Source organism: Carassius gibelio, chromosome B6, assembly GCF_023724105.1.
Source record: "Carassius gibelio isolate Cgi1373 ecotype wild population from Czech Republic chromosome B6, carGib1.2-hapl.c, whole genome shotgun sequence".
NCBI lineage: Eukaryota > Metazoa > Chordata > Actinopteri > Cypriniformes > Cyprinidae > Carassius > Carassius gibelio.
In genome coordinates, this window is record NC_068401.1 from 8049354 (window position 1) to 8076692 (window position 27339).

At 35.2% G+C, this 27339-nt stretch overlaps 1 protein-coding gene across 2 annotated transcripts; it reads right to left on the bottom strand.

Annotated features, from left to right (window-relative positions):
- Window positions 1-255: 255 nt before the first annotated feature.
- On the bottom strand, window positions 256-27176 carry camkva (CaM kinase-like vesicle-associated a). 2 transcript variants are annotated; one of them, XM_052558117.1, is made up of 11 exons: window positions 26953-27176; window positions 6093-6200; window positions 5772-5903; window positions 5470-5544; window positions 4793-4931; window positions 4386-4506; window positions 4010-4085; window positions 3528-3664; window positions 3355-3433; window positions 3161-3248; window positions 256-1961 (listed from the first exon to the last, which is right to left on the bottom strand). In XM_052558117.1, the coding sequence occupies exons 2-11, from the start codon at window positions 6185-6187 to the stop codon at window positions 1701-1703; spliced, it is 1203 nt and encodes a 400-aa protein (XP_052414077.1). In that variant the 5' UTR covers window positions 6188-6200; window positions 26953-27176; the 3' UTR covers window positions 256-1700. The 2 variants fall into 2 exon arrangements, with proteins under 2 accessions (XP_052414077.1, XP_052414078.1); XM_052558118.1 differs by lacking the exon at window positions 26953-27176 and adding an exon at window positions 7050-7416.
- Window positions 27177-27339: the final 163 nt, after the last annotated feature.

The window sequence follows — 27339 nt, forward strand, 5'->3', positions numbered from 1 at the left end:
CAAAAATGATTTAAAGACTAAATTTAATTAAATATCCTTGTCAAAAATTATTATAAATGTATTATAAATAAAAGTATTATATGCAACATGGATTTTTTTCTTCAGCCATAAATGCGTTAAACCAATACACATTCAGTGTAAAAAATATAGCAATTGCAGTGAATCAGGGGGCATATAGATAAGGACTTGTTTAAACGTTAAAATTTTGTTTAAATGTTGCACTAGACCAGAAATAAGAAACACCATTGAAACATACACTGTCCAAAACATTTATTCTGCATATCGAGTAACAAAATACAGAAGCTACAAACAGTGACAAACACATTAGGCTGAGCTGATACATGAAATTATGAATTACACATTTTACTTTGAATTTGCACAATCACTTGATTTTCTGCTCTGTCTTCTATGAAAACTTTTCTCAGAAAATATATATTCAGTGTTTACAGAGCCTGCCGTCAGTTCATAAAGAGGAAAACATAGGCTAAACAGGAGAAAATTATGGTTTTCAGCTAATGCACACAGAGATCAGAATGTACGTCTGTATAGTTCCTTTTACATTACTGAGATAATACTACCAGATAAAACTCAGTGAAGCTATATACAATGGGGAGTATATTTAGCAAATGCTTAAAATTAAACACATGACCATGCCAAAGACAATCAATTAAAACATACAAAAAACAACAAATAACTATGCCATAATTGACATGAGCTACAGCAGGATTTGCAGTTCAAGGACATTTTGATTCCTCTTTCTCCACATGGACAGTAAAAATCAGGTCTGGGTTTAGGGCAGAATACAATAACTGAACATTATATATAGCTTTAAGATCGAATACGCAAACAACCATCAAGAGCAAATTGCTTGGCTACTGGTATGAAATATGGCAGGAACATTTTATCACCTGTATAGCAGTTTCACAGTATTACAGCAATATCCATATTGCTTTGTTTGTACTCCACATCAACAGAACATTTGGAAACCCTTAGGCCTCAACGTATCAGACTCAATGAAACCAGGTGTATTCTATAGAAAATACAGTGCTCTTTAGAATAAGGATATAAGGGCAGATTGAATAAAAAGAGCTACATAATTTCTTGTAAGATAGTACAGCAAAAGAAAAAGAAACATGAATCAGCAGTACAAAAAACACTGAGTAATATTATATTGATATGATGATAGTATTGACAAAAACATAATGACTTGTACATCAATTAAGTACAGCAGCTGTTTTAGTTGCTGGTTACCCAGTATTATGAGACAAAATATTAATATGAATCTGGGCTCTTCTGCATTAATGAAATGTGTTAATTTTCCTTTTGTTTGTGTTTGTTAATTCTCTTATTTAATGGCTTTAAGATTCACATTTTGAGGCTATATTTGTTTTGTTTTTTAATGTTCCTTTGCTCTTTGCAACGTGAAAAAAAAAATCATTTTGACACTTGCAATTTTTAGTTATGCAATAAATACAACTGAAATTTAAGAAAATGCAGATAAAACTACTATGGGATTGGGATTTACATTTTAAAGCCTTTCTAGATTACAGCATTTTGCACAAATGAACATGTAAAATGACGATCAAGCTTTTAAACACAACTGAACTTTGCTCCACCATTAGTTTTCAAAAGGAATGTATATTTAGCGTGTAGGTGCTGCTCTTTTTGCCACTATATTTGCCCAAATTTAATCAGCCATTCTAATCCTCCCTAGTCTCCCCACTACGCTGCTGGGATGTCAGTATCTCTCCATTACACCGTGTTGGAGCCAAGGCCTCCTGCGTCTGGGCCTCGGGGTGAGGGGCGGTGCGGGGAGGAACTGGTGTGGCAGCCAGAGGAACAGGGGTGGTGCTGGGGGTAACAGGTCCTCCCGAGGCTCCCATTGCAGGACTAGAGGCTCCAGAGTCACTCTGATCTGGAGCCCTGAGTCTCTTCATCATGGTGGTCACACGAACAGCTTTCTGGATAACAAATAATAAAGTTTTAAGGCCCGTTCACACCAAGAACGATAACTAGAAAGATAACTAGAAAGATAACAATATTAGTGTCCACATCAGCGAACGATATTGTCTGTGTATTCTAAGTGGACGCGTGTCTGCTGCTTTAAATTCTCGAGCTCATTACAGCAGGATTGATTCTGATTGGTTGGCAATGTTTTTATCGTTCATCAGAAAAAAAAATCGTTATGAAAGTGATTCCAACGATATCGTTTCTCTGTGCCTTTATCGTTATAGTTTTGGTGTGGACTCCGCTATTCTTTAATATTAAGAAAGATTTTTAGAACTATATCTTTATCGTTATCTTTATAGTTATCGTGCTTGGTGTGAACGGGCCTTTATAGTACAGTGCGACTTATATATGTTTTTTTCCTCATAATGACGTATTTTTGGACTGATGCGACTTACATGTATACTCAGGTGCGACTTATATAGATAAATATATATATATTTTAAATTTCCTACCATAAATATATCAAAATTACATTTCTGATTAGTAATATGCATTGGTAAGAACTTCATTTGGACAACTTCAAAGGAGATTTTCTCCATATTTAGATTTTTTTGCACCTTCATATTCCAGATTTTCAAATAGTTGTATCTCTGCCAAATATCGTCCGATCCTAGTAAACCATACATCAATGGCTTATTTAATCAGCTTATGATGTATAAATGTATTAACATCAATTAACACTTATGATGTATAAGTATTAATTTTGAAAAATTGACACTTAAAACTGGTTTTGTGGTCCAGGGTCACACACACACACACACACAAACACATATAAATATATATTAAATTATTAATAAATGAATACATTTTAGTCCAAAACATATTGAAATTTGGCACAAATGAGGTTACAGTAAGTACGATTTTGTAATGTTTAAAAAAATGGCTTGAGGTTCCACCCAAGCCGATTCAATATTTAGATTTAACACGTTACTGTGAAATATTATTACAATTTAATATGACTTTTTCTGCAGTCATCATTCCAGTCTGAAGACTCTTCAGTGTCAATTAATACTTCAGAAAACATTCTTATATGTTGCTCAAGTAACATTACTAATTGTTATGGATGTTGCATATTTTCGTGGAAATCATGATACATTATTTTAGGATTCTTTGATTAACAGAAAGTTAATTTATGAACTTATTAACTTACCTTCCATTTAGCTTTAGCAAAGTTTTTCTCGATCTGAGCACAAACACCATCTTTGATGTTCTTGTCTGAAGCAGCATTTCCAGATATCCTAAATATATATTTTTTTAAATAAAAAAGATGCACAGCTGTTAATTTTTAACTAACCTGCAGATAAGTTAAAAAATGCAGATTCTTTACTGGCAAAGGCTCCTTACCACTCATGATTGATGGCTTCCTGTGCGGTCAGTCTTTGGTCCTGATCCACCTCCATTAAACATGCAACTAGGCTTTTTGCTGCAAAATATTTGTTGAATAGTTTAATTTGTGTTCTGATCATAATGCCACAGATCCATCTCACACCTACTGTACAGTGATTTGTGTACTGTACCTGAATCTGAGATGTCATCCCAATAGGGTGAATCAAACTCGTAGTCTCCAGACAGAATTTTCCTGAACAGGTTCTTATCATGATTGTCATAATCATCATCTTCTGTCTCATCATAAAAAGGTGGGTTTCCTGACAGCCTGTTGAAAATAATAATATGACCAGAGCATTCCCTAAGGCAAGGGGTTCATTAAGACCATAACATCATATGAACAACAATTGATTTTGAGGAGGGATAGGAAGATAAACTGAAAAAGCAAATACTGTGCACTTACAGAGTGGCAATGATGATCTAACACACAATGTGACAACAGGAAATGGAATGTCAACTCAACTCAAGAATGTGTCAGGCAAGTGACTCCAAAACAGACATCTATGGCGTCTACTCATAAAGAAAGATCTGGTCCAAGAGCACAATGAAATTAATATGTTGGACCATTTCACACAATGAACGAAATCTATAAAATAACAACACATGAGCTCACAGGATGTACATGATCACCCCGATGGCCCAGCAGTCCACCGGTCTGCCATATCTCTGTCTGCCAACCACCTCTGGAGCTATAAGAGAAAGCCTGAATTATGACTCATTGACAAATATTAAATATAATATAATGCAAACATTATATATATTACACATTTTTGATAGCAACCTTTTTTTATGTAATTCAGGAATGAAGAAAGTGTTTTTTTTTATTCATTATCTGTATTACTTCTATAGTGTTATTTTCTTTATTATATAACAAGTTTTACAATCATTGACACTAATATATTATAATTATATCAGTATATTTATTTTAGTAACCATAATTCACAATATAGGGTGCAGTTACATTTGAAAGATTTGACACTTTTTCTTACCAAGGTACTCTGGTGTGCCACATGGCTCTTTGATGAGACCGTTTTCCAGTTTGGCCAGGTGAAAATCACTGATTACAATTTTAGAGTTCTTCAGACGGTTGAAGTAGACCAGATTTTCCAGCTGACAGGGTGAAAAAAATATAGCAGTAAATGCAATCAGTTTTATAAAACCTTAAACACTTTACCTTGCAAAGCCTTTATAAGAATCAGACATTTTAATTGTATTAAAAAACAAGAGATTCGAGACATGTCATTGTTAATAGTATGATTGTAAGAATTCATTTTTCTTTGAAATAAGATTATTTAATCAACCTCGGTCTCCTAAAATGTTGTAGTCGGAGTCTAAGGTTGCATTCTGGTGCCATACCATAAGGAGACCATTAGATGGTAGTAAAGCCCCAAGTCACCTTTAGGTTTCTGTGAACGATGTGAAGAGAGTGGAGGTAAGCCACAGCCTCAAGCACCTGCCGGATCACATTGCTGGTGTCACGTTCTGAGTAATAGCCCTGGTCTAAGATCCAGTCGAACACCTCCCTTCCTGTGGCCCTGAAGTAAAAAACAAGAAAAACAGCCCAGCCAAATATTCATGTGAGAGTCAAAATTGTCCTTGTAATATAATGACTGTACAAAAATGTATGGGTTTATAGAAAGTTTATAGAAATAAATTATCAAGAAGCAAATGCAAAAACATTTTTACGTAAAAAATTGTAAAATAAATTCTGTCAACATTTAAACGATTTGCAGCTTGAAAATCCCAGTGGCCACTGAGTTTTTTAATTTACTATTTTATTTGTTTAATCTGTTAACTGTACTTCTCCAATATTAACAGGATAAAGACAGAAGAATAAAAAATATTGTCGCCACTACAACTCAATCTCAATAAATAAATACATATGTAAATAATCCACTTTATTATAGGCAAAATAGTATTCTATATTCCACATCCCTATCCATCTTGGAGAAAAAAAGAAACAACTGAGGGTGTGCAAATAATAATAGGATCTTTATTTTGATTCAATTTTAAATCTTAACACAATAAATTCAAAAAGTATCCATTCACATAGGAAAATCTCAAAGCACTTACAGCTCCAGAAAGAGGAAGTACTCTTTTCTCGTTTCAAAGACATCTACCAGCTGGAGGATGTTATGATGCTTCACCCTGCAGGGAGAGAAAGAGAGAAAGCAAGACTGTGACACTGTAAAAGGAAGCAGAGTAGAAAGTGAAAAGAAATCATGACTATTTGCAAGAATAAAATCATTTGCATGGTAAAGAGTCGACTGCATTCTGTTACTCTGGTTAAACAAATTTCAACACTGAGCACCATCTGCAAGAACCTTTCTTTGCTAATATGTGGATCCTTTAAATAACCTGCAAGGAAAACGTACATTTTTAAGATGAGAATCTCATTTTTGGCTGCTTTTCGTACTTTTCTTCCATCTTTCTTCAGGAATTTTTTACAGGTATACATTTTCAGTGTGTTCTTGTCTTTTGCCCTGAAGATTTCACAAAACTCCTCCCTGTTAATGAAAACGATAAAACACACATACAGTGCTGATGAGTCAAAATCTGGGATTTAGAATCTAATTTACACAGAAAAAAAGTGTATATTCAAATCAGAAAATTTTGGGAGCATATATTTTGCACAAAAAGACTACTATAAACAAGAGCAAAACAAAAGGTAGCCATAACCACAGATTGGTGCTTACGATTTGACTACCTGTCCCAGGTCATACTTATCGGTGACCTCTGAAGGACTGTTGTAGTCCTTCTTCTCTCCCAGAGTCAAACAGCCAAATGGCATGGCTGCTCCTATCCTAGAAAGCAAACACACAAAAAAGTCCTTCAAAAGTCATGTTATGCAAATGGATGATGGATATTTTTTACCATGACATTGGTTTGAGAAGAGGAGATGGGTGCTATTACTTCTCTAAGCAATTGAGATTATGTTTTATATTAAAAGAAGGAACCCAAGCTATTTCTAGGGACCAAAATAAAATGTGTGCAAAAAAAAAAACACGCAAAATACTCTAGCAACCATTCAAAATACCCTATATATATAGTGACTAGAGAATTTTTAATTGTGTTTGTTTTGAAAGGCCACCGATGTTCGTGTTTATGATGGTGTGAATTTAATAAATTATGAAGAGAGTTTTTGCTGTGAAGCCTTGAGATGCCGCTTCGCATTCATTCATTGACAATTAAAATGCATGCAGTTGTTTCTTTCTTTCTTCCATTGAGCTGCGAGTGAGCTCCGCGACCCTGTGCTTTTCTCTCCGTCTAAGCCAGAACTCAAAGAGGAGGAATAAATTCTCATTTATCTGAGAGCGAGAAAAAATGAGCGAGAAAGAAAGGGATAGAGAGATTTGGCAGACAGCACTCTCATAACCACACATGAGTAATGCCTACAATTTATTCCAAAAGTGACAATTTCCACTTGTGGCAGGAAGTAGCTCTGAAAAATTCAGATTCTTTGAACATGCAGTAATCATGCTTATTTATGACAGATCTGAGAGCAAGTGGAAGGAAAAGACCACAGGTACATCAGATAGATAAATGACACTCATCTCTAATTGCATTAGAACAACAAATGATAAGAGTGATTTTGGGTCCTATCAAAATAAAATATTTCAGAGGAAATGAAAATTCTGTCATCATATACTCACCCTCATATCTTTCCAATCATGAATGAGTGTATTTCTACTGTGGAAGACAAACCGTGCGTGCATAATTATTAGGCACGTCGATATTCTGATCTTTTTTTTTTTTCAAGCACATTTGACAAATTTCAAACCATGTCAATCTTAATAACTACTATAAATTTCTTTTTGTATAATTTATAAGTGATATATAATTCTTCCCCTTGGAATTATAAGGTTCTATCTGCGTTCTGAGCAGTTTTGAGATATTGAGCTTCAAAGTTTTTGCATTACATATAGGAAAATGTATATGTGGAACAAGTTTCTTTCAAACATGAAAATAACAGGGACCCCAAATGTATTCTAAATATACAATATCAAAATCCCCTCAAATATGTAAATGGGGATTTTTGGAATGGGTCAAATGCAGATAGAACCTTCTAATTCTAAAAAAACACTTTTCACTTAGAATTATAAGGTTCTATCTGCCAAAACATTATTTGAACATTAAATATAAACTTAAAGTTGTAACAATGTTGCAACATGTGTTAGAAAGTAAAATTGTATCCTTTCTGTGACATTTATTTAATATTATTAATACTTTCATGTATTTAGATTTCAAATTAAGCAAAGTAGGTCTAAATATTTTGTCGAGTGCAGATGTTAATTTTTAGTAACAATTTGGTGGGTAATTAAACACATTATTGCAGAAACTGTTACTTTAATCTTTCTTTTGTTTAGACAGAAAGAAGCTACAGTAATGCATCTGAGCAGGACTTTATTCCACCTAAAGTGGGCCAGGTAAAATGGCTTTCTCTCTAGACATCAGTATGGCTGAAATAACATGCTAATGTTTATTGTTGTAACTAAGACCCAACCAATTAAATTGTTGACTATTTGACTTCTTAATATTGGCTTAATATTGACATTTTAAGACTTTAAAAACTGCACACACAAAAAAAAACAAAAAACAGACATGCTTCAGCAAATTAATATATAAAGTTTAATAATCATTGAAAAATGATTCACTGACTATATATAAATCACAAAAAAATGTCAGACTCATTTTTTTTTAAACACAGAACTATTATACTCTCTGTGACTCATTTTTTAAAACACACTTATAATACTCTCTGTCTGAGACACTTCTCCCGTTTCTTCTTTCCTGAGTAGACCCCAGCTCTTTAATTTGTAAACTGCAGTCACTGGCTCCCCACTGGTTTGTCTGGTAAGACCTTAGGCCCTGCTGCATCTACCTTGTCACCTGCCTGGAGAAAAAAAATACATATTTAAACATAATATTTAAATACATTATATATATTAAGCATGGTATACCATTGAGTAGCTACACAGTCTACAATCATTCTTAAATCGTTTTAATACTGAGGTAACTGCTTTAACGCTCATTCACATGTTCACATAACGATCATAACTTACTGTAAACGCACTATTTTGAGTAGGATAGGTTCGTTAGTTTTTTTTGTATATATTTTTTTTATATATATATCTAAGTGCTTGCCTTAGTTTTCCTCTCAGGAACTATAAAGCTAGCGCTGCTGGCTAGTGTGGTGAAAACAATGAATCTTCATAGCAAGACCTAAAATTAAATAAATAAAGAGTGAACTTGCCTGGAATTCGGGCTGTGGTCCTTGACAAGATCGTCAATAAAATTGTAGATCTTTAGGTTTCTTAAAAACTTTATGTTGCGTGCCATAATCCTCACACTGCGATCTAAAGCCGGCGACATGACATATAAAGTCGATCCTGATTGGTCCTCTTCTGTGAATTCGAAATGCTGATTGGCTCACGCAGATAGAACCTTATAGAGCTTAGAGTTCGTCTTTGTAGATAGAACCTTTTTGTTTTTTCAATAAAAAGACCCAAAATGTACACAACTTCAAAAAAACCATCACATAATGTAAATAAGTTAAGAATATGTGAATAACTCAATTTTGACAAAAATGTCAGATAGAACCTTATAATTCCAAGGGGACGAATTGTCTATGAAGGCTGGAAGTGAAAAACTCCTGATATTCAGGTGTGCAGAATTATTAGACACAACGGATAAAATGAGCCAAAAAATAGATTTAACTCAGACTGAAGTGTCAAAATTATTAAATCCCCATGAGAAATATCCACAACTAATGGAATAAAGAAATTGCAAAGTTAAGACATGATCATTACCAAAATAATGTGTAACAATCTGTGTATATATATGTTTGACAACTCTGGTGTGACGAGACGTGTTCCCTCAACCACAAAAAAAAAAAAAGAAAAGAAAAATACACTTACAAATGCAAATACTGGTGAATCCTTTGCTTTGGAATTAAATACAACAATATTAATGCGTACGAAAACAGTGCAGTGTATCATCCGGTTGGGCTACGGAGTTGAGAGAATGAGCTACTTCAGCAAGAGTCGGCTGTTTCAAAACCTAGTAAGCTGCCTAGATAGGCAGCATTTTTGGAATCACTGAAAGAGAAAATGTCAGTATTTCATTGAGACTTGAGATGAAATAAACAGCTTAAGTATTGTAGATCTTGTAGTATTAATTTTCACATGCAGTTACACATTGTCTGTTAAAAACAAGAAAGTGTCTGGTAAAAACATTGAGCGGCTGGTAGATTTTGAAATCCACCAGCCACAGTGGCCGGTGGACAAAAAACTTAATTTCCATCCCTGATATATACATATACACACACACACACACATATGTAATTCTTTACTTACTATGTTTTTTACGATCTTTACTTAAAAGTTTTTTTTTCTCCATATTATGAATTGATTTGCATTATACATACAAAAATAACTGAAAATTATAACCTTCAGGATCCCTCAGAACCCCACCAACCAACAAAAAAATCCCAGCTGATATTTTTGCATTGGACTAAAACTTACTTTTTCTTTTTCATTTTGTTCTTTTAATATTTACTTTTGGGGAATTTTTCCCCACCTGGTTACACTGTGTTCCAGGTCAAAAAATGACCAGCTTACAAAATTTGCTTATACATTTCTTTTTATGCTATATTATTGACAAATATTGGATTCCGTTTATTAATTTTTTTTAATTAGCACAACCTTTGTGTTTCTTTATGGAACCTAAATGATTGTAGACTGCCAAATTATCCACATATATATGTTTATTTATTTATTTTTTTAGCTTGGTTCAATGAGGTCTATGATCAATCAGTTACAAAAAGAAATACAAAATCTGTGCAAACAGAAAACTAGTTGAAAAAATGGTGATTTAGTAATAATTAAAAGATTAAATTAAAATGTAAAGATTTATAAGCAACCTTTAAAAGGCCTGCCAGTTTTTGACCTAGAACATCAAATTAGGTAAAGGATTTTCAAGCACAGCACAAGGGAAATATCTTCTGTATTCCAGAAAAAAGCCATACAAGTTTGACATGAGGGAGAGTAAATGATGACGATTTTCATTTTGGGGTAAATAATGTCTGTAAGACAAAACGAGGCTGTGACCCATTTTATCTGCAATATGATATATGTCTGAGCAAAACGTTCAACTTTTCTTTTTGATCTGGTACCAAGCAAGACAGCTGCTCTTTCAGTTGAAGTTGATTTTAGACTAAAATGAATATCTTTTGGCCATGAAAAACATGTATTCATTTTTTAACTGTGCACTAGTAAGCTTGATAGCTTACCATTTTCTCTTTTTGGGTTAGTACTTGCTTTAATGTGCACTTATTTTGGAGGTTTCATAGGGGCTATTCATTGGATAATAAACCCTACAGGGTTTAACATTAAAAATAACTAGAGAACTAATAAAACAACCAAAGAAGAACAAAGTGTTAAAATCTAAATGCACTACACGCAGAGCCTAAAATCTTTCAGACCCCTACCCGTGCTAAATTCCCCTCATGCAGCACATCATTTGACACTCCGTTAGTTCAATCTTCTCAGAAGAGCCTATAGACTCTCAAAACTGTTGCCAATTCTTCTAAAAATGTTGCTTTACTGTTTTGAGAGCTGGGAGGACAGCCATTATCTATCGCAGTACAACGCACTGAAACAAACAACAAAAAGGCCCCACACAAACAAGCAATTACACATCAGGCTGGCAGTACAATTGCACCGCTACTCGGGTCTGACCCAACAATTTGCCAAACACTATGACAGTCCTCAATCACACTGAAGCTCGACCGGATAATGTGACAAGAGTTTTGTCTCTAAAGGCTTCGGGCTTTCAACATTAACAAAGAACCAAGACAAAAACCAGCGCAATAGTTCACATGCACTGCATGCCTCTGAACTCTGACGGGCTTGAACTTACTCTGAAACTCTTTGTTTGATGTTACAGTACAAAAACATCCTATTTTCTCTCCTCCACTCTCCCAGAATAGTCCAGAAAAGGCAGGAGAGCAGACTGATGCATCATTACCACCCAGCGCCAGAGTATCGACTAAAAAAGGCCATTCCTGATATCCACAGTAAAGGAGGCATTACATAAATTACAGGCTGAGCGAGAGATTGTTTGCTTTGCCTGTCACAGGAGCACCGAGGTCTCTAATTAATCTCCCCTTGGCCTCTATGATTGCAGGAGACACTGGCTTTGCAAGGCCAATACATGCATGGTAATGAGGGGAGAGAAGCACTTTAAAGACAGTTTGGAGAAGAGATATTTAAAACACTAAATTGGGAATGTGTAGTGCGCATGCTACTCTTTTGATTAACTCTATTTGCCTGTTGCAAGCCTTTTCCTTTTATTGATTTCACTTTGTAAGTACTTTTTGTAACCAGGGATTACCATTCCAGTTTTGATTTTAAAACCATGTTTCATCTAAAAATATCAATAGAACTAGGGTTGTGCCATATTTAATTTTTGTCATGAATGAAAACCAGTCTGAGGGATGAAACGAAACAAGGTATGTAAGCACAGAGCTTTGGATTGTACTGATGTTTAACAACATACCAATTTTTCAGCTGACAGTATTTCAGAAATAAAAAAAAACTTTCTGTAGACAAAAGTTGAGTTGCTAAAAATTACATTATCCAGGACCATATAGTTTGTGCTGCTGTAAAGATTGTATGTCCCTCACAGCCTTATTTTCATCACTGTGCTTATAAATCTTCTTTAATAGGCATTATATGGAGGTAAGACGAAAAGAAAATGATATCAAAACTTTTTTGAAGAGAGTCAGTTCCATTCAGAGATACACAGATACCCCCAATACCAATTCTATATTTCCAGTTTTCTTCTAATATTGCACACATAGTAAACATAGTGTTTTGTACAGTATTTTCTCATCTTCAGCATGTCCCGTCGCTGGCCTCTGTAAATGTCATGTTTACAGACTTCATAATATTTCCACACAAATTACATCTTTCGAAATGATTGCAATGCATTTTGTGTGCAAGTCTGGAAAAGAGATCGGCTGAAATAAAACAAAAAAAGCAGGTTGCCAATCACAGGTTTTTGAGCAAAAACCAGTCAGCTCTAAATGATGGCCGGTGCCTCTCTAAAATTCAATATGGCATCTATCCTGACTAAGTTCTATTCAGCTCAAATAAATATATAATCAAAAGCTCGATTGGATTCATTCAGGACATTTCTGTGTCAACAAAAAAGCATTGCATTCGAGACCATAAAATGAATTTTAAAAGCATTAATGTTTGAGTTCACATTTAAATATTTCAAAATTTCTCAGGTTTCAATTTCAATCTCAATTTAATGTCACTGCTGTCTCGCAGCTGCACTTTTTCTTTGGCAGCAGAAGTCAGGAAAAGGGCAGATGTGAGGACACCAAGGAAATCTGTTCCCATTTTTAAGCACATTTCTGGTGGGCAAATTTGTCAATGAAAAACTCCTCTAAACATTTCTAGCTGAAGAGTTACTAAAGCTTCCATCAGCAGGGAGAGAACACATTTAGATGTTGGTCTAAATCTTCTGAGGATTATAGGGTCATCTCTGCCTCCTATATTTGGTCTTTAGAAAGCAATAGACAAAATATAACCCCTTTACCTTGTTTCTGATAAATTATGCAATCCAGCTTCAGTATTTGTGTGCACGCATGTGTCTCCTCGCCGTGGAAGCTGTCTGTGCTCTGCAAAGCTGAACATTCAGGTTGAAGCCTTGGGCATTGTTTGGCTCTCTCTCTGCAGAGCTGCCAGCCGTGTCTACATTTGCTGTCACTCAGCCTTTTCTATAAGACATTCTGCAAAGCCATATAGTGTTCCTAACTAAGGCAGCCTGCTGAGCTTAACATCAAATAAGATTTTAGAAGGGTTTCGTGAGGCACTGTTCAAACAAGTAATGATGCTTGGATTCATTTGTGTGATGCATGAGTTTACCTTGACTGAATAACTGTACTATGGTTTTACTATTAAGCTGAAAGCACTCATCAGAAAGATAAAACGAAATCTGCTCAATGAGTTTAAAGAGAGCAAATTAAGACTTTTTAATTTCTCTTGAGAAAAAGATAGATAATGTTTCAAACTGTGCTCAGATTTGCCTCAGAACTTAATTAAGTCTCTTAAACTATAAGTGCAACATTTCAGCAATAAAATGTCCTCCGAGCACTTTAAATGAAATACATTAGTAAAAATACATAAAATGACAAGGAAAAAAATGGACAGATTTGCCCAGGGAAACAAAGAGATAGACGTCAATGTCTTCCAATAACCCTGTTACAATTTGTCCTGTAATTCCATTATGTGTCTGTATACGTTCAATTAGCAAAGTGCCATTTGAGCATTTACTACACTAAATTGGCTATCAAGCCTCCATCAGCTATAACAAGTGTGTTTTATTCTCCTCTTAGCTAAAAAACATGCTCTCTTGCAGCAATCAACAAAATGAAGAGACATAACATCAATTAGCTGTGAGTCAACAAATGGAGGCAAACATTATTTATCAAAACACATTCATATGGATGAATTTATTTTTAGAAATTGGTTCTTAGTAATCTAATTGATGGTGCATCATGTTGTTGTGTCTCTCATTTGGCGCAATCATAACATTAGGCTGTGTCTGGTAAATGTACTCTGGCCATGAAAGCTTAGGCTTGATTAAAAACAAGGGAATTGTACCCAATCATACAAAAAAATGATTGTGCATAATCATGGACATTATAAACACTTCTTTTTTACATAGGTCTCTGGATAACCTGATTCTGATTAGACAATCATGGCACTCTCAGATATTTTGGTATCATCTAACATCTTTTGTATCAACTAGTGGAAGGATTTTCTTGTTGCCGGGCAGATTTACACTGGAATTAATGTAATTAATGTTATTGTAATTAACATTAATAAATTAATGTTCCACTGGTAATGTAAATTAGTAATCTAATTGATGCAGTTAATTCCACTGTAAATTCCACTGTTAATGTAAATTACAGTGGAATTAACTGGATTTTTGCTTTAGTGGAAACTTTAATATAATATACAATTAAATTATAAAAAATGGAATAAATAAACTTAAGTCAATATCATATATTCAGGTATTTATTTATTTGGTGAGTAATGAGTGAGATAATGTACAGTCAGCCCTTTCCACACTATTGCCTCAATACAAAGCTGCTAGGTGACTAAATATGTATTCAACTCCAAGGCTGAATTTGTCACGTTTACAGCCTGAGACATCCAGGTGCCTCTAAAATGATAAATCTGCAAACTAAATGCAGCTTCTGAGTCTAAAAGAAAATTATTGGTTGCACCCATTTACGTAAATGGCCTAGAAACTTTTTTTCCTAAACCAAGAAATCTTCAGACTGTTGAAGTATTAACTTCAATTCTTCAAATGTGCATGAAACATAAAATCCTTTTAATATCAAATGTACAGAAAATCTGATGTAGGATTACTAATGCGCTTGCTGATCTTTTCAGAGTCCAGTTGTTAAACTGACCTTCCCACAGGGCTATGAACTAATGATGGACATTAGAAGAAGACCTGAGACTTCAAGCTTACAATCTTCATGAGCTATTTCACTCAATTGTGGCAATACATTAGATAAATATTACACAAATTTACATAAATCACAAAAAGGAATGAAATTTACATAACCCCTATATGACCCCAGCTAATCTACATTCAGAGCACAGAACTCATTTACAGTGAGCTCACAACTCATTCACTTGTTTATCATTTTCAACACAGGAAATGCACTTTTATCTAGTGTTATTTACCACATTATCCACAATATTCTTCAGAATGATATTGTGCTGTGAAATATAGTTGGATTCATGGTGTGCAGTGAAAGTAAAAAGCATTTGCATTAGTGACTGAATATAAAATAGGCTATTCTTTTCAGATTTTTAATTAAGAACATCTCAGTCTTTTTTGTCCATTTCTGAGAGCTTGTCAAAATGATTTTTTAAATAGTAATACATTAAACATTTGAAGGAAAGGAAAAATAACCTCTCTTTACAAACACAAAGCCAGGTTTTAGTTCGTCTTTGAGCTGTCACTCCTCCGCAGATAACCATCAGTCCAGTGAGATGGAAACTTTTACTTCCAAGAAAATTAGTTACCGCACTTCATTTTAATTTATTACTTTTTCTATGAAGACTTTCCATTATCAAAGTGAACCTGCTAAAAATGCAGCCTCGAGTCTGCCATGACGACAAGTCAGGCACGCAGTCAGCGGTATGACAGGATGTGCAAAAGCCACACACACACACAAAACGCTTTCTCACTTGAATTAAAGAGGTTTTAGTCTGAATAAAATGCTAGTAGCAGGATTATAAAATGAATAGATGCGATTATGATCATTTGATAAAATGAATAGAGCGCGCCATACTTTTGAGGTCATTTTACTTTGTTGACAGTTTCCAATCCCGCACGGAGAACGCTGAACGCGCCTCTTTAAATGGTTTTGTGGTGCTCGTTGTTGTATTTTAAAGCACAATTGCAATGTTTTCAACTGACATTATTGTATAAAATTATCCGAAATGTGGAGCGCGTGTGACTGCGCTGCACATTAAGTGAACTACATCGGCGCTGCTGCACCAAAACACAGTTGCTCACATTAATTTGATCCTGCTGGATTCTGTCCTAGAAAATGTCAGATTTTTAAAAATCCGGCATACAGCGCATTAGATCGTGACAGTGCATGCGTGCAGACGAGGATGAGCGAGCGCGGCTTTGGCTAGATTTATTTGGAGGTTATTGCTCATGTCTCATTCGGCACAAATCGAAATGTTTCCATATTCGCAATGTATTTGAATGTTAAACTATTATTTATAATGTAAACTAGGCTTGTAGGCTACTTAACACGCATTCGCATATAGACGGAAAAGATGATCCTCTTCATATGAGCAAAAACGTCCTTGGCATAACAGCAGAGTGGACTGGTATACTACGGTCTATTTAAACTGACCAGTGTAACCTTTTAATGTTTAGTTGACATTTTATTTTGATAATGAACAGACTGCGATGTAACTTTGAATCGCTAGAATATACGTGTGCAGCATGCTCCGGCGCGATCGAAACAGCTGAGACATTAAAAAATATATATATTTTCCGCAGAAGTGTTTACTTTCATTTGTGCACACTCACAATAAAAACAGAAGATTTGTGCTCTTGTAAAATAAAGCAAACAAACAGAATGCGTTGTCATCCTTTTTTTTTTTTGTGAACTTATGGAGCGCCCACACTTCTGTTTTAAATCCGTTAATCTTAATTAGCCTATTTAAGTCGGATATATTTCGCATAGCCTATTTAAAAAAAACATGAAAACAAATTGTTATTTTTATTTTGGGCCTATTACTTAGTAGGCTATAAATTTTCCTTAAAGCATCCCATTTTGTCCCAGGGCTTAGAACCTGTGCCCTAGTCAGGTCCATGCAGAAACTTGTGAACGATGCTCGGCGTCACCGTTTAGTGACAGCAGTGAATGCTCCAGGAATTTGTCGGTCACAGCGCCTATTAATCGCTGTTTTGAATCCAGCAATTATTTATTTAGAAATGATAAGATCTGATTATGACAAGTGTGGTATAAAAGCTTTGTTTATTAGAGGAATAATAGGTTAACTGGAAAATGTTAGATCGCGACCATGCTTTTGGACCCCATAGTCTTCATTTACGCGGCTTTGTTCTGGTTTGCCGGTTGGTCACGAATTTCCACAAATTCAGTATATTTAGGCATTGTTTCTTTTCCTAAATCTTCATAGTCTAACCCTCTAATTTCCCAGGTTTATTTTATTATCTTTCGCTTTTAATAACTGTTTTCGCATCTCTTACTGTGGTAAACATGGGAAGGGAAATTAAAGATTTCATGAATTAAGAATTCGTTCGATTTATTAATTTGTTCCCTTATTTCACTTAAATCATGGGTTATTTAGGGAACAAAATTAATGAAACATGGACAATTGCCACATTAATAATTCGTAGGAATGAATTAACAAGTTGTAGGAATGAATAGACTACCTGTCCTGTCACTGTGTCCCACAGCCCTGCAAAGCGCACGATATAAAACAGTTATCTGATGAAATGATAAGTAACTACATTTCTATTGCATTTAATGTTGAAGAACTTTTATGTTGTTTCTATTTTAATGTACTTTAAAGTTTAAATCACATTAAAAGCTTAATTTGTACATTGTGAATGAATGATGATGCTTTTATATATCGTCACCGTCACTCACAGCTGCTCGCACGTGTTGAGTGCGCATGAGCCGCACGCAGCCCAACATTGAATCGGTTAACCGACCATCGATAGCCTTAATCGATTGCATCTCTTATCGACAATTAATCGATCATCGATTAATCGTTGACATCCCTAATCTGAACAAATGTTTTATTCTGATCCAAAGCAAAACATTTGTGTGATTACAATATCAACTTAAAATCAATCAACATATATACATAAAATCAGGAAATAAATAAATAAAGCAAGACACACACACACACACACACACACAGTTACTTTTATCCTATATTATAATTAGATGATTAACTTTTAAACTACACCAGCTTAACTGCAACATATATTGACAAATGTTGCATTTACAGCAGCTTTGAAATTTCAGTAAAATAACTCCTCCCGTGTTCCAAGGAAAAAGTTATCAAGCAACCTGAAGGTAAGTAAATGATGTTTAAAGCAAATAATTTAAGGAAGGTACGACTTAACTTACCAAATGTGAATACCTTTTCTGCCAAATACACTGTTAACAAAACCTACAGTAATTATCAAACAAAAAAACAGGTTTAAAATACATTTACATTTGAGTCAAAGGGACACAAGCTCCTGAGAATTTCTCATAATCTGTCAAAAACATGTCATATCTCACGTTCCACTATTAAATAATGCAACACACCAGATTTCTAGAGATAGAGGTCTGTAGATGGCCATCACAGGCCTAACAGACAGCAGGATTTATAGGTCTCTTCAAAGAGGGAATCTTATCAAGCTGTGGTGAAACAGTAGGTGCCAGATGGCTTAGTACAGCACCAAGACGCACGCACGCACACGCACGCACGCACGCGCACACACACACACAGACACACACACAAACTCCCTCTGATGTTACACCAAGGAGAATTCTGACACAAATCTTAATGCTGGAACTCACTACACAATAATTAAACACATTTCATCCACATTAAAACTGTACTTTTGAAGTGTACTGGTCATATGGAATGTGCATGAAAACATTCCTGAGAATCAACGACAACATCAAAGAGCACAATACAAGCTTCAAAGAGGGCAGTGCATCTTATCTTACCTGTCTATAATACCTCCACTACGCCACAATCTAGTGCAGTCAGAACCTTCCCAAAAAGACTTGGGTTGTGTCTCAGAGGAATGGCTAATTGGAAGAATTGTGTGTGTGTGTTAAGAACCCTGGATTGCCTTCACACCCAGTCAGTTAATCTGTCCATTCTGTTCCTTATGTTGTTTGTTGCCTTGGTTACAATTATACATAAATGCAGTGGTACAGTACTGCACAGCTGCTTTAGAGTACAGCCAGCAGTTGTTGGGCTGGTGGATTCAAGAAGAGGGGAGCTGGTCATTGCTCAGCACTGCACAGAACAAGTAAACAATTCAGCAGTTAAGCAATCACGGAAATCTCTTTTAAGGTATTCTTAGAATATGACTAATACCAAAGAATATAGAATACCCAAAACGTGTCACTCATAGTGTTGTCACGGTACCAAAATTTCAGTATTCAGTACCGATACCAGTGAAAATCCACGGTACTCTGTACCAATTTCGGTAACAAAGCAAAATACAAAAATATGCTAATAAAAAAAAAAAAAAAAAAAAAAAAAAAAAAAAAAACTTTTTATCACTAAAAATAAAAACAATGCCATTCTTTATACTTATTTACAATTTTGTTTAAAGTTTTTCTACAAGTTATATAATTATGAAAAACAGTAAACAAGTTTCACCCAAATTTAATTTGTCTTTTAATTTATGAAATTTTAACACATTTTATTTTTGGTAAATAAAGGAGATTTGCTATTAAAATTAAACCATGGAAGAAATATTTTGTGATTTATTTCTTTAAAAAATAAAGTTTTATTAATTTTTTCAACAGTAGTAGCAGTATCACATAAATTTTACTAAATAATAGTAATATTTAGTAGCACAATGCCTTTATGTAAAAATGAACTTTTAATGAATGCATATTTGTCATTTTAACTGAACTTAAGACTGGTGGTGATGCTTAAGATATTTTTGGTCATTGAGGGTTTCTGTAAAAAAAAAAGAAATAGTAATATATCATATTAATTATTATTAAAAGATAATACTGCTACAAATTTTACTACCATACTAACCATATACAATGCACTATGGATTGATGAGCTGCTGGGTTCATGAATATTAATCACGTTGTCTGACATGACTTATCTTAAAGTGACTTTGCTAAAACTTCCAGACTCCAGATTCCTGACTTCTGAGAGTGGGTGAGAAATCCCACTGTACTATTCTGCTGTGAAAAAAGCTAATTGTAATTTCAAAATTTAGTTATGATCAAATATGACTAGAGAAAACAGAGTGTGAAAACTCATATCAATACAATCAAATATATATCTCCGTTTTAGTGTTGGCATTCAACTGCAGGAGACAAATAAAGGCAAATTTCTTGTCAAAAATGCTTAGTATCAAATATACTGTACAGTTAATAAAGATAATGCAACTATTAGTTGAAGATGTAAAGAAAGACATAAAGCAATACAATGTTTACAAATTCTTTAAGTATTAGTTGTAGTAGTTATAAATTAGTTGGAAATTAAGAGGCTTATGCATTGTCAGTAATAAAATAAATTTATTTGTTTTTTAGTAAGTTCTGTGCATCCCATAATTCTCTCAAAATGTTTTTCACAGATATGAGAGAAATGAGATATGCCACGCCACTAAACAAAGAGAACTGCTCAGCTAACTTCATTTCCTGGCTGTTCTGGGCATGCTTCCACCGAAAAATATTGAGGGTGGATCACTTAACAACAAGCACCCGCCTCATGATAACACCGTTTCCCAGGCAACAAAAAAAAAGGAGGGAAATGCAATAGCTTCTGGAATCCAACAGACTATAAAAGCAAAGATGTTGCTCTGTTTTATTCCATGGCTGCTTTTCAAGCTTGCAGTGAGAGAACCACAACAACTCTTCTCAAGAGAAGTCTCAAATTCTCCAGCTCTAATTTGGAAGTCTTACATCAGACTGCTCTCTTGCTGAGTTAGAGCTAGTTTTGGGAATCGGTGATGGGTATGTTAGCAGCAAGCAATAACTCCTGAATGCTAGTAATATGATAAAACGTCTCCCTCTGAGCTATCCACATGCGACACCAGGCATCCATATTATCACTCCAAGTGCTAACCCAAACTATGTTTTCAAAATATAAATCTAAACCTAAAAACAAGACACAATTAAAGCCAAAACTCTAATTAAAAACCAATATAAGACCTGGTTTACAAAGACAGAGACTCAGTTTTCTCAACTGGATAAAGACCAACAGTACATAAAAAGAAAGATATTATGATAAATGAGTCCTGAACATTTAATTAAACTGAACTCAAGCTAATGTTAATACTAAAAATAAACAGGCTTTCTAAGAGAACTATTATCTACTGTTACTGGAAGTATTACGCAGTTGTGGTGCTTTAATATCCCTTGAACTTGAAACTATTGACTCAAATCCACTGACCGGAGAACAGCTCCATTAGACCTGCATGAACTAATGTATCCACAGATGATGATGGAAATGTTGATTTAAAAAAAAATAGCGGGTGGGTGAAATATTAATTAACATCTTCATTTTATATTCCCCTTTCTATCTGACATTGGAAAGACAGTCACTTTCTGACGCCGAGTTACTGTCCTTAACCAAGGAAATTGAAAGTTGTTTTATCCATGTAGTTTTTCATAAAAAAAAATTCCATACAAAATAGAATGTAAATGTAAAATTAACAGTCCAACAGTTTAAACACATTTGCACCAGTTGATTGCATCTCATTTTCTTGTTAAATAAAGTTATCAGTTTCTAAATAAGTGTCTTTTCTGTCATGAGACAGGACAGATTGAGACACTCCAGGGGCATGAATCTAGGTCATGAGGGCATGTGTCGTGTGTGATGCTTTTTTAAAACAAGGTCCCCCATAAAACTCAGAAACCATATATTTAGTCCTTTTTATTTGTCTTCTGTAAATTTTACTCCAGTCTTTGTCTATTTGTCTCTGTTTCTCTCATTCACACACACACACACACACACACACACACACACACACACACACACACACACACACACACACAGACACAGTGATATTTGTCCTCTTATTTTATATGCTTAGAAGTAGCTTCAGGGAATTTGGTGTTAACTGGAGGTTTCTATTTAGACAGAAATAAAACCAACAAGATCTTGATATCTCAAAAGCCCCTTTCACACTGCCATTCCGGCAAATACAAGGATAAAGTGTTCCGGCAATTGTTCCCAGATTGCTAGATTTTGCACTTTCACACTGCCAGTGATGACCCGGAGTATGTGCGTGCTTGCACACACAACCGTGAAGATCCCGTAACGACACGTGACATCAGGGCGTGAGGTGTAATGTACGAGTCAAAAACGCTAGGCACGTTATACTTTCACTAAAGCAAGCAAACGATCTCGGCGTCAGTGCCGGAAGTGAGGAACTAACTGATCTCTGCTTCATTACAGTTTGCACATATTTTTTTGTCGCGAACGTTGATCTTTCTTCAAAACAGCCGGTAAAAGAGTTGCGCGATAACGCTCACTTCGACACGGCATTAGATCTGGCTTTTGTTCACCCAGCCCTCGTCCCGGGTCGAACCCGGCAATGTTACTAGGTCCCCGACCCGGGTTCAATGCCGGAATCAATCCCAGGACGTGGTTGCTTTCACACAGAAGGCGACCCGGCAATGTTCCGAAAATATGCCGGGTCGGACGTGCAGTGTGAAAGGGGCTTTAACTAACACAGACTGCATCTCAGTGACGTTTCTCCCATGATAAAAGCTGTCTCTCCCTGCTACAGCAATAGTGACACTGTGTTAAGCACTGCTTTTATAGATATGTTCATGTTGGTGATTTAATCTAAATCATGTTATGACAGTACTGCTGCTTAAAGATGAAGCTGTATGGTTTCTCTCCATTATTCACAACTAAACTGAAATTTATTGGATACTCAACATAAAATTATTTTCATTATTATTATGAATTGCATTATTCCTTTAATTAATTTTTTTAATATTTTTATTTTCTCTTATTTATAAACCTTTGACCAATGAATTTGTATGACTCTTCCCAGTCATTTATGATTTGTGGATTAAGACTTAAGAAAAGACTTACAGTATAAAGACTGCAACTAATTTCTTCTTGCTCTAGACACTTTCTAGACAATTAAACATTTTAGAGCTTTTTATTAGAATAAAGTTATAATCACTATATATTCACTTTTTTTTTATTATTTAATTTGATTAATGTAAATTATTTTCCAGGCCTGGAAATTAAAATTCTCTTACACTTCCTGGTGTTCCATGGCCACGGGGACCTTGTGAAAATATCAGAATTAAACAATTATTTTTTGTTTTCCAGAAAACTGCACATAAAAAAATACCAGTGATGCGTGGGTTGATCCACCCGCGGTTACGAGTCATCCAAAAATATTTTAAATTATATTCGGGTCGCGGTCGGTCCTTTGAAACAAAAATGCCAATTAAACCTTTGTAATTTATATAGTAATTTACACGATTTTGAAATATATAGGCCTGCACTTTATTGGCTGAATAACTGGCGCAAAGAGAGTGACAACCTGTCCCGCTTTACGTTGTACAGCAATTTTACCCTTTGTCCCGCCTCACGCAAATTGAGCATCTGTCCCGCTTTTTCATTTGACCCTGCCTAATAAATACACGGATACGTCCATAGGCATACTGTTAACTTATGTCCAATAGTGCAGAGGAAAGCAATAAAAGCGTTAGTCGATAGACTCAGTCGTACATCAATCAAACTGTTGACGTGCACGCTGTTTTGTCAGGTTAATGGCCATGAAAAAGAGAAGATGCACTTTTAATAGCGAATGGACCACAGCATACCCTTGATTAAGACCTGTACATGGTGAAACAGAGAGAGCTTTTTTTCTGTGGGACATGGAGGAGAATACGACGTGAAGCGACATGGTGCATGCGAGTACCACAGGAAAAAAAGCACATCATCAAGAAACATGCAAATCAGTGCAATCGTTTTTCAATAAACCTTCATGTACATATGACTGCAGTAACAAGTTTGCCCGAATCATTATTCCAGATTCTGAAATAGCTAAGATAAAAGCTGTAGAAACTTTGGGTGATATTTTGGGTCAGTTAGTGTCTTAATCTTTTAGTTGGTGGATTTAAAAAGAAATATAGGCAATATATTACAGAAAGCTTGAAATGCCTACTTTTAAACAAAAATATTCAAACCAAAATAAATAGGCTACTCTCTGATGATGTAATCCATATGAAATGTGCATTTCTCTCTGACGTTCATGGTGAGTCCGCATCGTCAACTTCATTTTAGTAGCGACACAGAAAACACCAGTTTATTACTAAACAATTAAATGTCTCCTTGCAAATTTAGACACATGCATAATCATTACTATAACCGGTTCTTTGTGGCAAGCCTTATATGTGCGGTCATAACGCTTATTATCCTGTAGGCTAAAGCCTATTTAAGTAATTATATTAATATAAAGGGGCGACGCATTTACTACTTTAAAAAAATGCGGGTCAGGAATTTTCATTTTTTTGCGGTCGGGTGCGGGTTGTTTATACATTGACACGCGCATCACTGACAAACACATACTGTACATATGTGATTTTCTTTTTCTTTTTTTAAAGCCACTTATGCTCACAATGGCTGCATTTTATTTGATCAAAAATAAAAAACAAATAATATTGTGAAAAAGTATTACAGTTTGTAACTGTTTTATAGTTTCTTAATTTTCAGCAGCAATTTTTTCCAGGCTTCAGTTTCACATGCTCCTTCCTAAATAATTGAAAATTCTATGGTTTTTTTTTTCAGGATTCTTTGATAATAATTTACGTAATTAAGTAAATTAAATGTACCAAATTTCTGTGTGTAATTTCTGCTGAACTAAAATCTTATTGAACTTTTAAATGGAAGATTATATAAAACATTATGTAAAAAAAAAAAAATCAAAAATTAACACTCAGAAATGGCCAAAACTCTGACACACATATTTCCACAACATGCACTTGAACAGTCGAAAAAAGCACACTGCCTTAGACCTCTTAACAGATAATCACTGGATTTTAATTGGTTAAATTTTATTTTAGGCAGCCTCCATCTTAACCACAACAGTTCAACAGGTTGTTGATTAAAAATAGAAAGATCAGGCTTGATCTGGCACCTCCAACTACTGTGGCAAGTGGACAGCCATTATACAAGTGTATTGTTTTGATTTAGTTTTGGGAAATCTGCAGTGTTGAGGTGGGGGTGCTCTTGTTTATCACCTCTGGTGCAGTGCGGGTGTTGGCTGGGGGTGGAGGTGGGCCAGGTGTTATGTTATATAAAGGGATGACGGGCCCTGCTAAGAGCTCTGGAGAACAGAATGGTGTTTTGAACAGAGGTGGTGGGTGGTGTTTTAGCCCGTGGGTTGAATTCACACACACATACTGTACAGACACTGACACAAACACAGTGTCCGGGCTTTTTTGTGCTCATCTTCTATGGAAACCACAGAGAGCAAGGTCAGATTTGCTATATTCTGTCTACTGATGCCATAACATCATCATCATCTGTAAAAAAAAAAAAAGTTTATGAACTCCTTTGAACACTATGGGGTGGTAATTAAAATTTAATAAAGAGGTGGACACACTATACAAACTGACCACATATGACAACAAAAACTTCTTACAATTGTCTTTTTTTATCAGTAAAAAAAATAACATAGAATGTAACAACTAAACATTGGAATCTGTTGTTATACATTAGCACAACAATCATTGACTGTTACATAAGAAATAATGGCCTTTCAAACAATACTGTGAACACTAGATTACAGGTTTAGAGCATTTAAAGGAAAATCCTAGAAAATTATTTTTAATGAGTCTTTTCTTTGAACAGTTTTTAACCTCAGTTACTGTGTGCTCTTAAAGAGTTTCATCTTTTTGACTGTAATCGAACACGACACACACTTTGATTGTTGAATGGAGGACGATAGACAGCCTCAGCAGAAAGAAGAGTTCAGGCGAACTTAATGACTTAAATATTAATCTGTACCTCATAATGAACTATGGAACAGCAGCTTCAGAACACTTGAAATATAGTGCACAAAAACGTTTTGGTGCTTTATAATGTTTTTGTGCCTTTCGTGTGGCTCATCAATAACACAGAATAGTATACGCACAGTATCGGATTTGAAATTGGTCTTGTCTGACCGATACCCGATCCAAAGAAAATGCCAGCAGCGGAGCCAATACCGATCCCAAGAATTGGATCAATGCATCCCTAACACACACACACACACACACACACACACACACACACACACATATATATATATAAATATAATGTAATGTTCTAGGTTGTACCAGCAACACTCTTTGAATCAGACACTAATTTACACAATTTAAGTATATATAGTACATTTCTAAAGAACTTAAATCTGAAGAACATAAATATGGTATTAATAATGTATCAATGTTTTAGCAATCCAGAACAAACTCCACTCAGTTACAGATGATGAAACAAAAACCTTAAGACGGTTTTATATGCAGTTTTGGGCTACAGGTGGTACATGATGTCACAGACTGCAAAAAAAAAAAAAAAAAAAAAACTTTCATATCTAATAAACTTAAGTCTGAAAGCATGCATACGCAATGTTTATTACTTACAAGGATTTCCCTTTTTTTTAAATAAATGACACGCACAATGTTGACCACTACCACACATAATTCTCCAATGTACATTTGCTGTCAAATAAAAAAGACAATTCAACTTCAACTTCAAAGTCCACTTCACTTACAACTTCAAATGAACATTTAAGAAATCTAAATATGAACTGGCGAATAACTGAATGTGCCTGAAAGAAAAAGGTTTTGCTGTCTAGAAATAACGAACGACAGAAACTGCAGTGGCCACTTGCGCGCTGCAGACGCAGTGATTCTGGGTTTGATGTAAACATATTTGAAGTGCTTTTTACACTAAACTGATAACATTCACCTGATGGAAGTGCACTCCTGCAAATACATATGCAAATGCAAACATGCCCGGCGCGGAACCTCTTAAAAGTTCTGAAAAGAGTTTGTACTGCCCGGTATTTTTAGTTACAGGTAAGGTCACATGTGAATTTTCTAAAGAAATTTGAAGAAGAAAAATGTTGGCACAGTCTATTAAACAAAATTAACACGTTCTATTACGAAAGCGTTCAGTAAAGTCCTTAAGGAAACCAAATATACGCATTCAGCGACAACACTTGTGTGGAATTAATGTAAAAACGAAGACTTACCGGATAATTTGAACGTTTCAGAGAAATAGGCGTTGTCGACCGTTCTCCTTCGCTTCCCTCTGAGCGTCTCCTGATGTTTGAGTTCGCGGTAATTTTGGCCAATATTCCGCGTGCCACGTTCTATTCGCGCGCTCTGCTGCCAACCCAGAAACCTGCACTTGGAGCGCACGCTCGCTCGCGGTCTCTTTCTTTTGCTCTCTCTCTCTCTCTCTCTCTCTCTCTCTCTCTCTCTCTCTCCCTCTCTCAGGTAGATGTGCAGTAGGCTATAGTTTTACATCTGCAGCTCAAACTGCGCTATGCTGCTCAGCCAGGTTTAAACTATAATCGCCCGTCTGGTGAAAGTGTCAGAGAACAGTGTCTCTTTGTTTTAAATTAATGTAAAGTTTG